General features: G+C 41.5%; 1 protein-coding gene across 5 annotated transcripts in view; it reads left to right on the top strand.

Annotated features, from left to right (window-relative positions):
- nova1 (NOVA alternative splicing regulator 1) overlaps positions 1–2324 on the top strand; it is a gene marked incomplete at both ends in the record, with an annotated part of 29567 nt that extends 27243 nt beyond the window's left edge. For 3 of the 5 annotated variants that reach the window (XM_080849683.1, XM_080849682.1, XM_080849681.1), the window contains one exon: positions 1239–2324. In XM_080849683.1, the coding sequence (XP_080705809.1) occupies positions 1239–2324 (1086 nt within the window). The remainder of the gene's footprint in view (positions 1–1238) is intronic. The other 2 variants (XM_080849685.1, XM_080849684.1) reach the window with 1 other exon arrangement.
- Positions 2325–12090: the final 9766 nt, after the last annotated feature.

Here is a 12090-nt window from a genome sequence, read left to right as displayed (position 1 = left end):
TTTCTAGTTGAAATAAGTAACCATATACACACACACAAACACACCAACACACACAAACACTCCCAAGTAAACAGTACAGAGAAACTAGAAAGATGGCCAGGAGACTCTCTCTGAAGCTGTCCCTTTTGCCAGTAGGTTTCAAACTGTGTTGTTCTACACTAACCAATCCAACCCTAGATTGTTATGGAGCATTAGAACAGCAATGGAATGGAATAAGGAGTTTGTTAAGCAATAGAACAGAGGAGTGTGTTATCACAAATAACATCACAGAGATGTGGTCATCAGCACAATCTGACAGCTATTGATGTAGAAAAAAAAAATCACACAAAAAAAATCACACAAAAGTTGTTGTGATAGCTCACAACATTGCCTGTACTGCTATACAAAGTAAATGAAGACACTATGAAATATTGTTTTAAATAATTGATTCATTATTGCCAGTTTCTCTCACCGAAAATAGAAGTTCCTCCAGAAGAGGTCTGTTGCTATGCAACAAGGTAACAGTATCAGCACAGAAACAAATACTGTTAGCATGCATGGTAGGTAGTTAGTAGAATACAGACACAGACAAGATGACCAACTGAAGCTTACTCAGAAAATGAATCTGTGGTAGTGTGTACTGAAGTGAACAGACTGAACTTCATGTCTTCTCTCAACAGGTCTTGCTGGGTAAAATAAATACAATGGTAGATAATACATTCCTGAATACCAGTGTTTAAATGAAAGATGAAAACACCTGTCAACTAAAAGTGAGGATCTGCTCTTAGGAATTAATTAAATGAATGAAGCCCATCAAGATGCAAAGTTAATGCATCTCCCTAGTAGTAATAGTATGGCAAGTGGTCAGACAATCACCAGACCACATTCATTAGCAGACCTTCCTTTAGCACATCAGGCTATTAACAGGCCTTGGCCCTGGTGATTCCCCTGGGACTAAAACCTTCTGTAGGGCAGGAAAATGTGAGGGCACTCAGTTATTTTTAACATCCATGTCCCAGGCCGAGAGAGAGAGAGAGAGAGGTGAAGAAGGAGAGAAGGAAAGAGAGAGAGAACGAGAACTGAAGGCAGCTGCTGCATAAGCCTAGGGATCAACAAATGGCTGAATTAAGCACAGGCTGTGGAGGGAGACTAAAGAGACTCAGAGAGATACACTGACTCTGAGATACTATACTGACAGTGTCTCCATGCCGACCTATGCATTTCTGTCATTGCTGCGTTATAAACTCCCTCCCACTGTCCTTGCCCTCTTGTCACCTTTACTTCTCCAAATGTCTCCAACTCCAATGTCTGTTAATCGTTCATTTTTTTTGCAGGCAAAACTGATTGTTCCCAACAGCACCGCGGGGCTGATCATTGGTAAAGGTGGTGCCACAGTGAAAGCTGTGATGGAGCAGTCAGGGGCCTGGGTTCAGCTTTCCCAGAAGCCCGAGGGCATAAACCTGCAGGAGCGTGTGGTGACCGTGAGCGGGGAGCCGGAACAGAACCGCAAGGCGGTGGAGATCATCGTGCAGAAGATCCAGGAGGACCCGCAGAGCAGCAGCTGCCTGAACATCAGCTACTCCAACGTGACCGGTCCTGTGGCCAACTCCAACCCCACCGGCTCCCCGTACGCCAACACGGCCGACGTCCTGCCCAACGCAGCAGCCGCCGCAACCGCCTCCACGCTTCTTGGCCAGGCAAGCCTCGCGAGCATGGGCGGCTTCCCTACGACCATGAATAGTTTCTCCGGCAACGACCTCCTGGCCATCACCTCGGCTCTGAACACCCTGGCCAGCTATGGCTACAACACCAACACCCTAGGGCTCGGGCTCAACCCTGCCGCCGCCTCCGGCGTGCTGGCAGCAGTCGCCGCAAGTGCTAACCCCGCTGCTGCAGCCGCCGCTAACCTGTTAGCTTCCTATGCTAGTGAGGCCTCAGGAGGCCATCCTCCACCCAGCCTTGGTGGCTTCTCCTTGGGTTCTCTGGCTGCTGCCACTGGGGCGTCCAACGGCTACCTGAATGCGTCCTCCCCTCTGGTGGCGTCATCCCTGCTGGGCACTGAGAAGTTGACGGAGGGTGGCAAGGAAGTGGTGGAGATTGCAGTGCCAGAGAACCTAGTTGGAGCCATCCTGGGCAAAGGTGGCAAAACACTGGTGGAGTATCAGGAGCTGACGGGGGCACGGATCCAGATCTCCAAAAAGGGGGAGTTCATCCCTGGCACCCGCAACCGGAAAGTAACCATCACGGGATCGCCTGCGGCAACACAGGCCGCCCAGTATCTCATCAGCCAGCGGATCACATACGAGCAAGGCGTCCGCGCCACCAACCCACAGAAGGTGGGCTAAAACAAGACATGAGGAGGTGGACGAGCACAGCCTGAGGGACACAGAGAGGATCCAGAATGGGAGAAGTAATTTGATATTAGTTTGGTGGACAGGTATTTAAACATGGGGCAATTTGCAATGGGGGAACTTCTCACTTTAGTAAACAAAAAAGGACAAATGAAAAATAGTGAGTGAAGCTAATTATAATGAAGGCGGGGTGGGGGGACAAACAAAATGAATGTTTGATATGTGAATATGCTTTTCTGACTGAAACCGACGTTTTTGTTTCGTTTTTAAAGTGGTGTTGAGTCCTCAACGTTGAGTTGGTCTAAACGTTTGGTCCTCTTTCACACTGCAGGGCCGAGGCGCAAGACCACCAGATTTTATCCTCCAATATACAAATCACCAAACAGGAATAATCTGTTTCTCTGTTTTTAGTTTCCCTTCCTCCTTTTAACAGCTAGCATTATGTTTCAGGTATCTGGCTCCCCTCTCTCTGTGTGGGGGCTAGCATAGGCCACAGTCTTCAGCCGCTGACAGGTGACGCTTTCAACCTTGTCAATACATTTACCTTCAGCATCTCCGGGTGCATTCAACTGTACATGGCGCAGTTTATGTTGTTTACAAGGTTGAGGGATTCAAAGCGACTCCGATTGCTTCTCTCAGAGTCAGAGTGTCCCCCTCCTGTACACGGACACTACTCGTTTCAAGTCGATGTGATTAAGTGATTTCTTATTGAGTCATTGAGATAACATGCGCTATCATTTGCTTGTCAGTATGGTTTTACGCAAATGCTTTTTAGATTTACTTAAAGTAACCTGTGTTGTCAGGTTGACATGAATGTAAAGACTTACTGTTATTTTTTTTCTATGTAAGAGGATCAAATGTTGTGTTGGTGTGTAACATAGAGGTTAAATGTAAACTCAGTCACTACTGGTCAGAGACTGTGTATGAGGTCACGGGTCCGATGTTCTATGGCAAGGACAGGAATGTAATCACACACATACACACTCACACACACACACACACACACACAAACACACACATTCTCACAAACAAAAGTAAAGACAGCCAAACACATGCAAAGAAACAAGCAAACAACATACTCAGAAAACAAAACACATATGGATCCAAATTGTGGTGCTACCAACTCACATTGAATCATTTAAGTAGGGGACTACACTATTTTTCTGGGAAATGTCATCACCCACTCCAAGATTGTCAGTGAGTTGGAGAAAAAGAAGTGTAATTTGAACTGCAACATCTGTTGTGACTGACCTCAAGGACACCAGCGAGACTCACACTTTAAACTTCAGCAATTTAATCTACTAACAATTTAATCTGCTGTGCTCCTGTGTGCCGCTGCAACCTGCAGATTCACATGACCCAATCCCAACACGTCCAAACCCTCTTGAAAATGAAACTTGCTTTCCGATGGTAGTTAGTTGTTTTTTTAGTGTGGCATTTAGCGCTACCGCCTGTGATTGCAGCTCAGGTTGTTCTAACTCACATCTGAATTGACAAGGTGGGTGGGAGGTTGGGTAATCAAAACCGAAGAGGACTTCCAATGTGAATGTAGCACGACACACACAAAAGTTCAGTGCTGAAAAGCAGGTGGAACTCTTATTTAGATTTGACAAAAACATATGCACTGTAAGGAGAGAAAAGCTCTTTGAATGACCTCCTCTACTCAAAAGAGAGAAAGGTCAGGACATTTAGCTGACCATTGTGCACAATGTCTGGTATGTACACCCAGTAGACATACCCAGATTTTTTAAAAATCTGTTCAGTTCGTGAAAGCATGTTTTGATGTTGTTGCTGTTGCTGTGGCTAACATTTTAACATGGCGCATATTTTGTCGTGGCTCAAATATATTCGTCGACAAGTTGAGCGATTACATCAATTTTCTTGCTGCTACCCATAAGTTCAACTACAAATATCCTCTTCAATTTTATTTACTGTTTTTTTTTTTTTTTTTAAGTCAATCGATCACTTAGGGAATATGGGATCTTATAAATACATATGTAAAAACAAATCATAACAAAACAAAAAATACAGAACATGGGTTCCCACCTCTGAACACACTGTGAATCGGGTGTCCATGCTGTATAAGCAGGCAGGGTTTGACCCATTTGTGGAATGTACTCTACATACATACACACATCCAAACACTCACTACATGACGTTAGTGTGTGCATGTTCTTGAGCATACCCCCAAACAAAGCAATGAGTCAAAAGGACAGCACAACGATGTCACCCCTGGAGCACCTGCTCTGAACCCGACCGCCATGATGTTGCACAGTGAGGGGCTGCTAATGTCATCCGTCGTGCTAGGACAGTCTCGCGTCTCCACTCATCACTTAGCAGCTCTCCATTCAAACACTCTCTATTTATAGTGGCATAGCAATGTCCAAGGCTCATCCCAATCCTGTGTTTTTTTTATCTCTCCCCTCCCTTCCTCTCTCTTTCCTTCCAAGTTTTAAAGACATTTATCAACAGCCTTAGTGGCAGGCTGTATAATCAGCTTTGTGAAGGAGAAGAAGAGAGGCATTCTCTCTACACAAATACGAGAGAGTGAAAGACAAAGAGAGAGAGGGAATTGCAAGGAGAGGGAGAGATCCTAGCTAGTTTTAACATTGTTGCAAATACTGGCTACAACAGCATACAAAAGACCCTCCACATTATCAGGCCTCAGTGATACTGAAACTGCTCCAGAACTTTGCAATGGATCCACATTTGAGATGCAGGGTTCAATGGTACCTTCTGGTTTGGGTGCAAACTTGCAGTTTTCCACCATATAGACTCAAGCACAACCATATTCGAGGGGGTGTGTGTCCACGACCATGGGCTCATCTCCCTTTGGTGTAGGACACCACCTCTCTCCATCCCAAACTCTTCCAGAGCAGTCTAGTTTCCAGACCCAGCATGTCGTGAAAAAAGGGGGTAACGTTAAATGTCAGTTTTTCCCCTTTAGCTACCTCTAATAAACATCTTACACCCACATATACTTCCTCTAAATCTCATTCTCGTCCTCCACCCCTCCTCTTAAAAGTCTTTTAGTTGGCATTTCTGCCATTTCTGGCCTGTATCTTCTCTCTCCTGTCTGTATTCTTTATTTAGTCTCTTGTTTTTCTTTGTATTTTTCTCTCTCTCTCTCTGTCTCTCCTGTCTTCTTGATGTTCCAGAGAGTAAATAACAACGGCTGATACATGGGCTTCAGGGGGCAGAGGTTGTTTGGTCGTAACCCCTGGCAACAGGTCTCAGACTGAGGCATCAGCCAGATTATCACCACTGACACTCCTGTGATTTAGCGTCCACTGGTTCCCAGGAACGGGTGCAGTCCTGGACAAGACATTTAGACTTGAGGATTAACTTTGGTTCGGGTTAATTCCGGCGAACCTCTGAATTTGTGATCGAGTCCAGGATGCACATTGATCCTTGCCTAGGATGCCAGCTAATAGGCCAGTCAGAAGCCGTCTTTCAAGTTGTCTTAAACCTGAAGTCGGCACAGTAGTTCTACCTTAAACAAAAAATATTGTAAAGACAGAGACTTTTTGTAACAGAGAAATAGTTACTTGAAATCAATACAAGAGTAGAGAAGAAAAGTGTTGTACAGGCAAGGAAGAGTTCCACATGTGAGACAGACTTGATCGTGACCTCAAGCTCAAACAGCTGTCATTGTTGTCGTTTATACAGAATATATCCTATCTCTTGCTCTCTTTCTCTCTGAGAACTGTCTGAGTTCATTTTTCTACTGTGGAAACCGTCCTGTCACATGGTCTATGTGTACTTTTAGTGTAGTTAAACAATAGTTTGTAGTCCAAAAATGCAGTCTTGAGCTGTGGATTTCAGTGTGTGAACTATGTTATACTTGTGTGGATGGGGAAAGTGCCAACAAGAGCCTGATTAAGATTAGCTTTTGCAAAATCGTTTAGACTTGCTCATCCTGGAGTGCTGGTGTCCATATCTACGTCATTTTGATGATTTTAGGTCAAACATAAAGAAAATGTAAAGAAATATTGGAAGCAATATTGTAGCATGTTGTCCAGTTTTGTGTTTTTGTTATGTCTGTTGTATGAACCTTTGAATTTACAAACAAATTTTGAATGAATAGGTTTACATGTACTTTTTTGTAAAACTGTAAGTTAAAAATAATAAAAATGCTGCTATTTGATAAGTGAAATATACAAAATATTTTAGTTTAAAAAAAATGTCTGGTCTGTTGATTAGAAAAGTGCTCTTGGTGACAGAAGAGCATGAAACGAGGTGTAACTCTAAGTAACCTAGACGCAGTAATAAAAGTCGACCTGTGCCAAAATAGTACATGCGCAGCTTCTCAAAACAGTAGATGTGTGATAAAACATTAGATACCAATATGTCCTGTAGATGCATTGATCAAGTGCCAATCAATCTATATATTTTAGTTTAAGAGAAAAGATAATCAAATGCATAACTTAAAAAACCAAGGCAGACACAGAGCAATGTTAGTGTTGTTTTACCCCATATTTACATAGAGTAAGAATAATGATTGTTTTTTTGATGCATCCTTATGGGTTTTCTACACGTGTTGTCCATGCATCCTGTGCATTAGTTTGAATTGTGGCTTTGGCATTCAGAACTGCATTCTTCCTTCATAATGTCTCTATAGGTTGGCATGGAGTAGGCATTAACATACTATAAGTATTCATATTAACCACCGTTTATGATCAAGAAAGTGTGTTTTGTGGAGTTAGGTGTTATCTTTTTGCACGTCTCTATTGCATGATATCAAAGTGAACTACAGGGTGGGGAAGGGAATCAAAACAAACAAGAAAAAAAGAAAAACATTCTGAAAAAAAGAAACATTTTGAGACGTGTCTGCATGCGTCAATTACGGAGCACCGTTTTCTCCATTTATTTATTTAATTTTACATACCTTTTTCCCCCACACAGCTGGGTGGGAGGGCACCCATGACGGGTCTATGTGCATGGATCTAAATGTGTAACCATGGCAACCTGGGTCAGAAAATCCTGCAAACTGGCAGATCGTGTTGTGTTGTTTCGGCAGGGTAAAAAAAGAGGGGAGACATGTCGAATGTATGTGTGTACATGTTCTTTATTTTGTCTGCTGGTCTTCTTTGTCATTGTTTAAATAAGTATATGCATATAAATGTCATTTAAATCAGAGTGAAGGTCACACAAAACTCATTGTGCAAACATTCTACAATGTAAAAACTCATGGCTAAAGAAATGGCAAACGTAATTTGAGTGAATGTGCTGGCACTAAAAACCAGTCTGTTGCTAAATGAGATCAGAATAGGACTAGTTTCACACCACTGTTAAGTGCATTCATCCTGAAGGGCAGTACCAGTCCATGCCTAATTTCAGCATGAATTCGTTTGGTGTCTGAAGACAACTTTTACCTGGATTGGTGTGGCATATATGCACTTTACTGCCTGCTGAGTCCATTTGGAATAACAATGCCTACCACTCCATGTAAGACGGAGCAGATTGGTCATGATGATTGTCTTCTTATTTCAATTACCACTAATTGATTTTACTGTTTATCTTTCTATGAGTAATATTTCAGTGTGTGTCTGTGCGTGTGTGTGTGTGTGTGTAAGTGTTAGTATGTATATTTGTTTATGTAAGTCTACTGTCTGGAAGGTCGAAAAGAGCTGAGTGAGAAATTCTTTCCCCATGCTCTTTCTTCTTACATTCCGTGGAGTAGTAGGCCTTTGTGTTTGTGTCAATGTGTGTGTGCCTATTTCAATTCAATTCAATTCAATTTTATTTATATAGCGCCATAACAATACAATTGCCTCTAGGCGCTTTCAACATATTTGATTTGTATGCTCAGTTAACACATCCCTGTGAACTTTCGAAACTATTTGATCAATCGCACCTTGAGCGTTAAAGGATAGTTACATTTTGTGGTAGCTGAATTGTAATGGTTTAGCATTGTGCACCTGAAAGGAGAAACTTTTTGCTCTTAAAAATGTTGTTGAAGTCATTATGGAAAATGATATGTCACTCAAATGCAACTATCACTCTATGGCCATTTGTAGTGCTCTGATTGACTCTTGCATTGGGTAACACTTGCCTCCCCCTGGGTAACAGTCCTATAAATGTGCTAGTGCAAACAGTTAGTTCCCTGGCAACTGCAGAGGAAGCTGTCCCTATTTGAACCACGAATATCGGCATTCTACAATTAAATCAGACAAATCCGACTCCAGATTTCATTAAAATTCCATGCCAACTAATTTAATTCTGGATTTACTTAGTGGGATTAATAACTTGATGGTCTTTTTGTGGCCATTTGAATGCACAGCCAGTCTTCCAATATTGCTACAGGATTTTGTAAGATTCCACCTAGTCACTGCATGCATAACATGTGTCAGCAGCACATTAATGTCTGTCAAGATGTACCTCCACTACGGATGACTGCTGGCGTCAGTGATGGCTGTGGCTGTGATTAGGGAAATGTGTCATGACTGAGCATAGATGAGCAGCTTAAATTGGTGTTAATTGACATCAACAGGTGTCACAGGTTTCTTGATATAGACTGGAGCTACTGCCCTGCTCTCCTTTCAAAGGGGCCACACAGACAGGGACTAACACTCTCCTGCAAACTCACATTGGCTCTAGTCTAAGGTTCACTGTTGTGCTTCAGTTTTGTGCCCAAATATCTGCTGTTGTTGTTTTAGCGTCTTGCATGTGGCTGAGAACCTGAGCATCACCTTGTGTGCCCATTGGCAGACAGGGCTGTTTACACCAACTGCTGTCTGTGTGGTCTGGGAAACAGTAGGGGTCATGTTTTGCGTCTTCATGTCGATCTGAAAATCTCTTTGTGTAGCTGCCATGTTGTGTGGGCAGGACTAGTGAATGTATTCTACTGTAATGAGTTTATTTTACCAGTCCGTCTATATGTGTGTGTCATGTTTGTAGTGCTGGCTGGCATTAACAGAATGACCCATATGGTTGTCGTGGTTACCTCCCTCGCTTATCTTTTCCCTCACATATCTACTGAGTGCCAAAAAGAGGCAGGAGCATTCCAGGGTTGTCCATGTCTTTCTATCTATTTTGATCCTTGAATGTAAAATGTTTATTCCTTTTCAGAAAAAAAGATACACATCAACCAGATCATGCTAAATGAGTGGGTGTAGATGGCTTAGTCAGGACAGGATTAAGGACATGCTTATTAACATCAGCTAACATTGGCTAATTTTAATTAACAATGATTATATGCTCAAGCTGCTTGAGAGAACCAGTAAATGCCACATTATTTTGGAAAGTGAAACACCTGGCAGCATTTGTTTTGGTAGGCTCTAAAGTATAACATTACAAAACAAAGCAACACTAGCCACTGCTACCTAATGTTGTCAGTGAGGTAAAAGCTTATGTTCATTTAAGTCCACTGTTTGCATGTGCAGGCTAATACTTACCATGAGTGAGATTTTAGTCACATGGTGCATGTAAAGGTTGATAAAACTGGCCAAAACTACTTGTATCTCTCTTTCTATTCTTCTGTGTCTATTGTAAGATGGTTGCCCACAATTCCACTCAATCAGGTCTCTTGGTCACATTTTGTAACACCCTCATAAGGGATGAAAAATTAGCCCTTCTGCTTGAGTTGGGAATGAACGATGTGTCAACGCCTGTCATAGTTTTCCTTTGGTCCTTGACATTTGAACTTTCACTCCAGTGAGCTTCTTTTGACCCTCTGTCATTCATTCAGCCTATTTGGAGTTCTAACACAGATTCCACTGCCAAACTCTGGAAACAAATTTGTGCATTCTTTATTTCTTTCCATGATTTCTTGTCATGAGACAATTACAGGACTTAAATGCTGACAAAACCATTGAATGAAAAGACAAGGAAAGACTTTTCAATGGTAAAATTATTGTTTGTTTATTATCATTATTATCATTAATGTTGGGAATGGAGTCCATTCAAATATTATGAAAATATGACGTGACTGGCAGCATGAATTCAAATTGTGGTTCATAGAGAAACATGAATTGGTACATTTGCAAATGGAAGCCTTACACTGTGGTTCAATACATTTTCCTATACATCAGTGTTTAGGGCAACATTCTTGTTATATATATATATATTTATAATCTGTTAAGGATACTGCCAAAAGGCAGGAAGTCCATAGAATGGAACAATGAGGTAGGCTTTGAGAGTTGAAGAGGGAAGAACTAAGTCTACACTATGCTATACTATGTTGTATTGAATGTATAACTGACAGGCCACTGATGCTATAGCTGCCAGTCACGGTCCGTCCACTGGGATAACCCATACAGTAAGTTGTTTATTTTTAACATGTTACATACTGTCAATAAATTAGAGCAGCAGAAACGAACGGGGAATGACTGGAGAGTTTAATGTTTGTCTTTTTTTATTTTTATTATATGATTATTATTACTATTGATTTGTTTTAACATCATTGATTAAGAGAATCAAAGGGTCGTAAATATTTAATGTGACTGTAGTATTGTGTTTGTAAACAAAAACTATCAGTGAGTTGTATTTCTTGACCTGTGGATTACCAGTGAAGTCAGCATCTCAGTGTTAATATATTGATTTTTTTAAAGATTATTTTCTGACGGCAACAACTAAGAGTCATTATAAATGTTCATTTTAGCACCACCTGTCTTCTGTTGTCTTATTCCCCTCCTCCATGTACAGCTCACTCTCTCTCCCCCTCCCCTCCCCTCTCTCACCTTCTCTTTCTGTTTTATGTTATTGTTTTCAGTTTGCCACCCTTGAACACCTTACAAGAAGGTCTAGTTGCATGATGAAATTGCGCTTGCAAGTTTCACCAGCATAAGTACATTTAAGTACAAACAAACATTGTTGTTGTCCAAATATGGGAATATTTCTCTCAAAGCACCATTATTTAGTCATCCAGACAGCCGCAGGGAGTGGGTGACACAGAAATTACAATTTTAACTTAATTCAGATGATTCAGTCAGGTTCACATTATTTTGTCCATGCTACAAGTATTACTATTACAGTTCGCTAGCTGCCTCAGCAATCTTGTGACAAGTCCCCTTGGCATCTCATAATTCAATCCATTCCCTAATGAGAGATGAGTGAAATGGCCGATATCTTTAGTCCCCACCAGAGACAAGCTTTCCACCCTAACTGGAAATTGGAGCCAATTTGGCAGTCAGTCTTGCTTCTGTCTGATTTAGTTTAATGTGTCCCTCCAGCTTGAGTATGTCTTCTACCTGAAAGTACAGTACCTAGTTTTGGTGGTAAAAAATACAAACATCTAACACACGTAACACATCATGTACTTTTCATGGAACAGTGAACCGAAATTGCTTCTCAGTAACCATGAGTATTTTATGTCTCTCAAACCTATTTTTGAAAGACTCTTCTGAGGCCTGGGTTCAGTAAATATAATGCCTGAAACAGAGAAACAAGATGCTTAGCCATGTGTACAGTACATTCAGCCTTTTTTCAAGAAATCGGAATTGATAGGTATTGATGAAATTTTAATGTTGACTCCAAAAAAACCTACATATTGCACCTTAAAAGATTCCAGATTTATTTAATTTTCAGTATTATAACTACAGTTTTCATGTCTCGAAGTGCACATCATTTCTAACCTTCAAAAACACCAAGCACACACCCTTCTCTTCCCACCCTCGAACTGGCAGATCATCTCTAGAACATTCTATATGCTCTTGCACGGGGTGGTTCACTGTATGTCTGGTATTCTCCTTGTCCTAGTCACACTATACCAAATGTGTGTGTGAAAATCAATACAACCCATTCAAATTCTGACACAATT

Source organism: Sprattus sprattus (assembly GCF_963457725.1).
Source record: "Sprattus sprattus genome assembly, chromosome: 1".
Lineage (NCBI taxonomy): Eukaryota > Metazoa > Chordata > Actinopteri > Clupeiformes > Clupeidae > Sprattus > Sprattus sprattus.
Note: the sequence above shows the minus strand (reverse complement) of the source record. Positions and strands in the feature narration are given on the sequence as shown.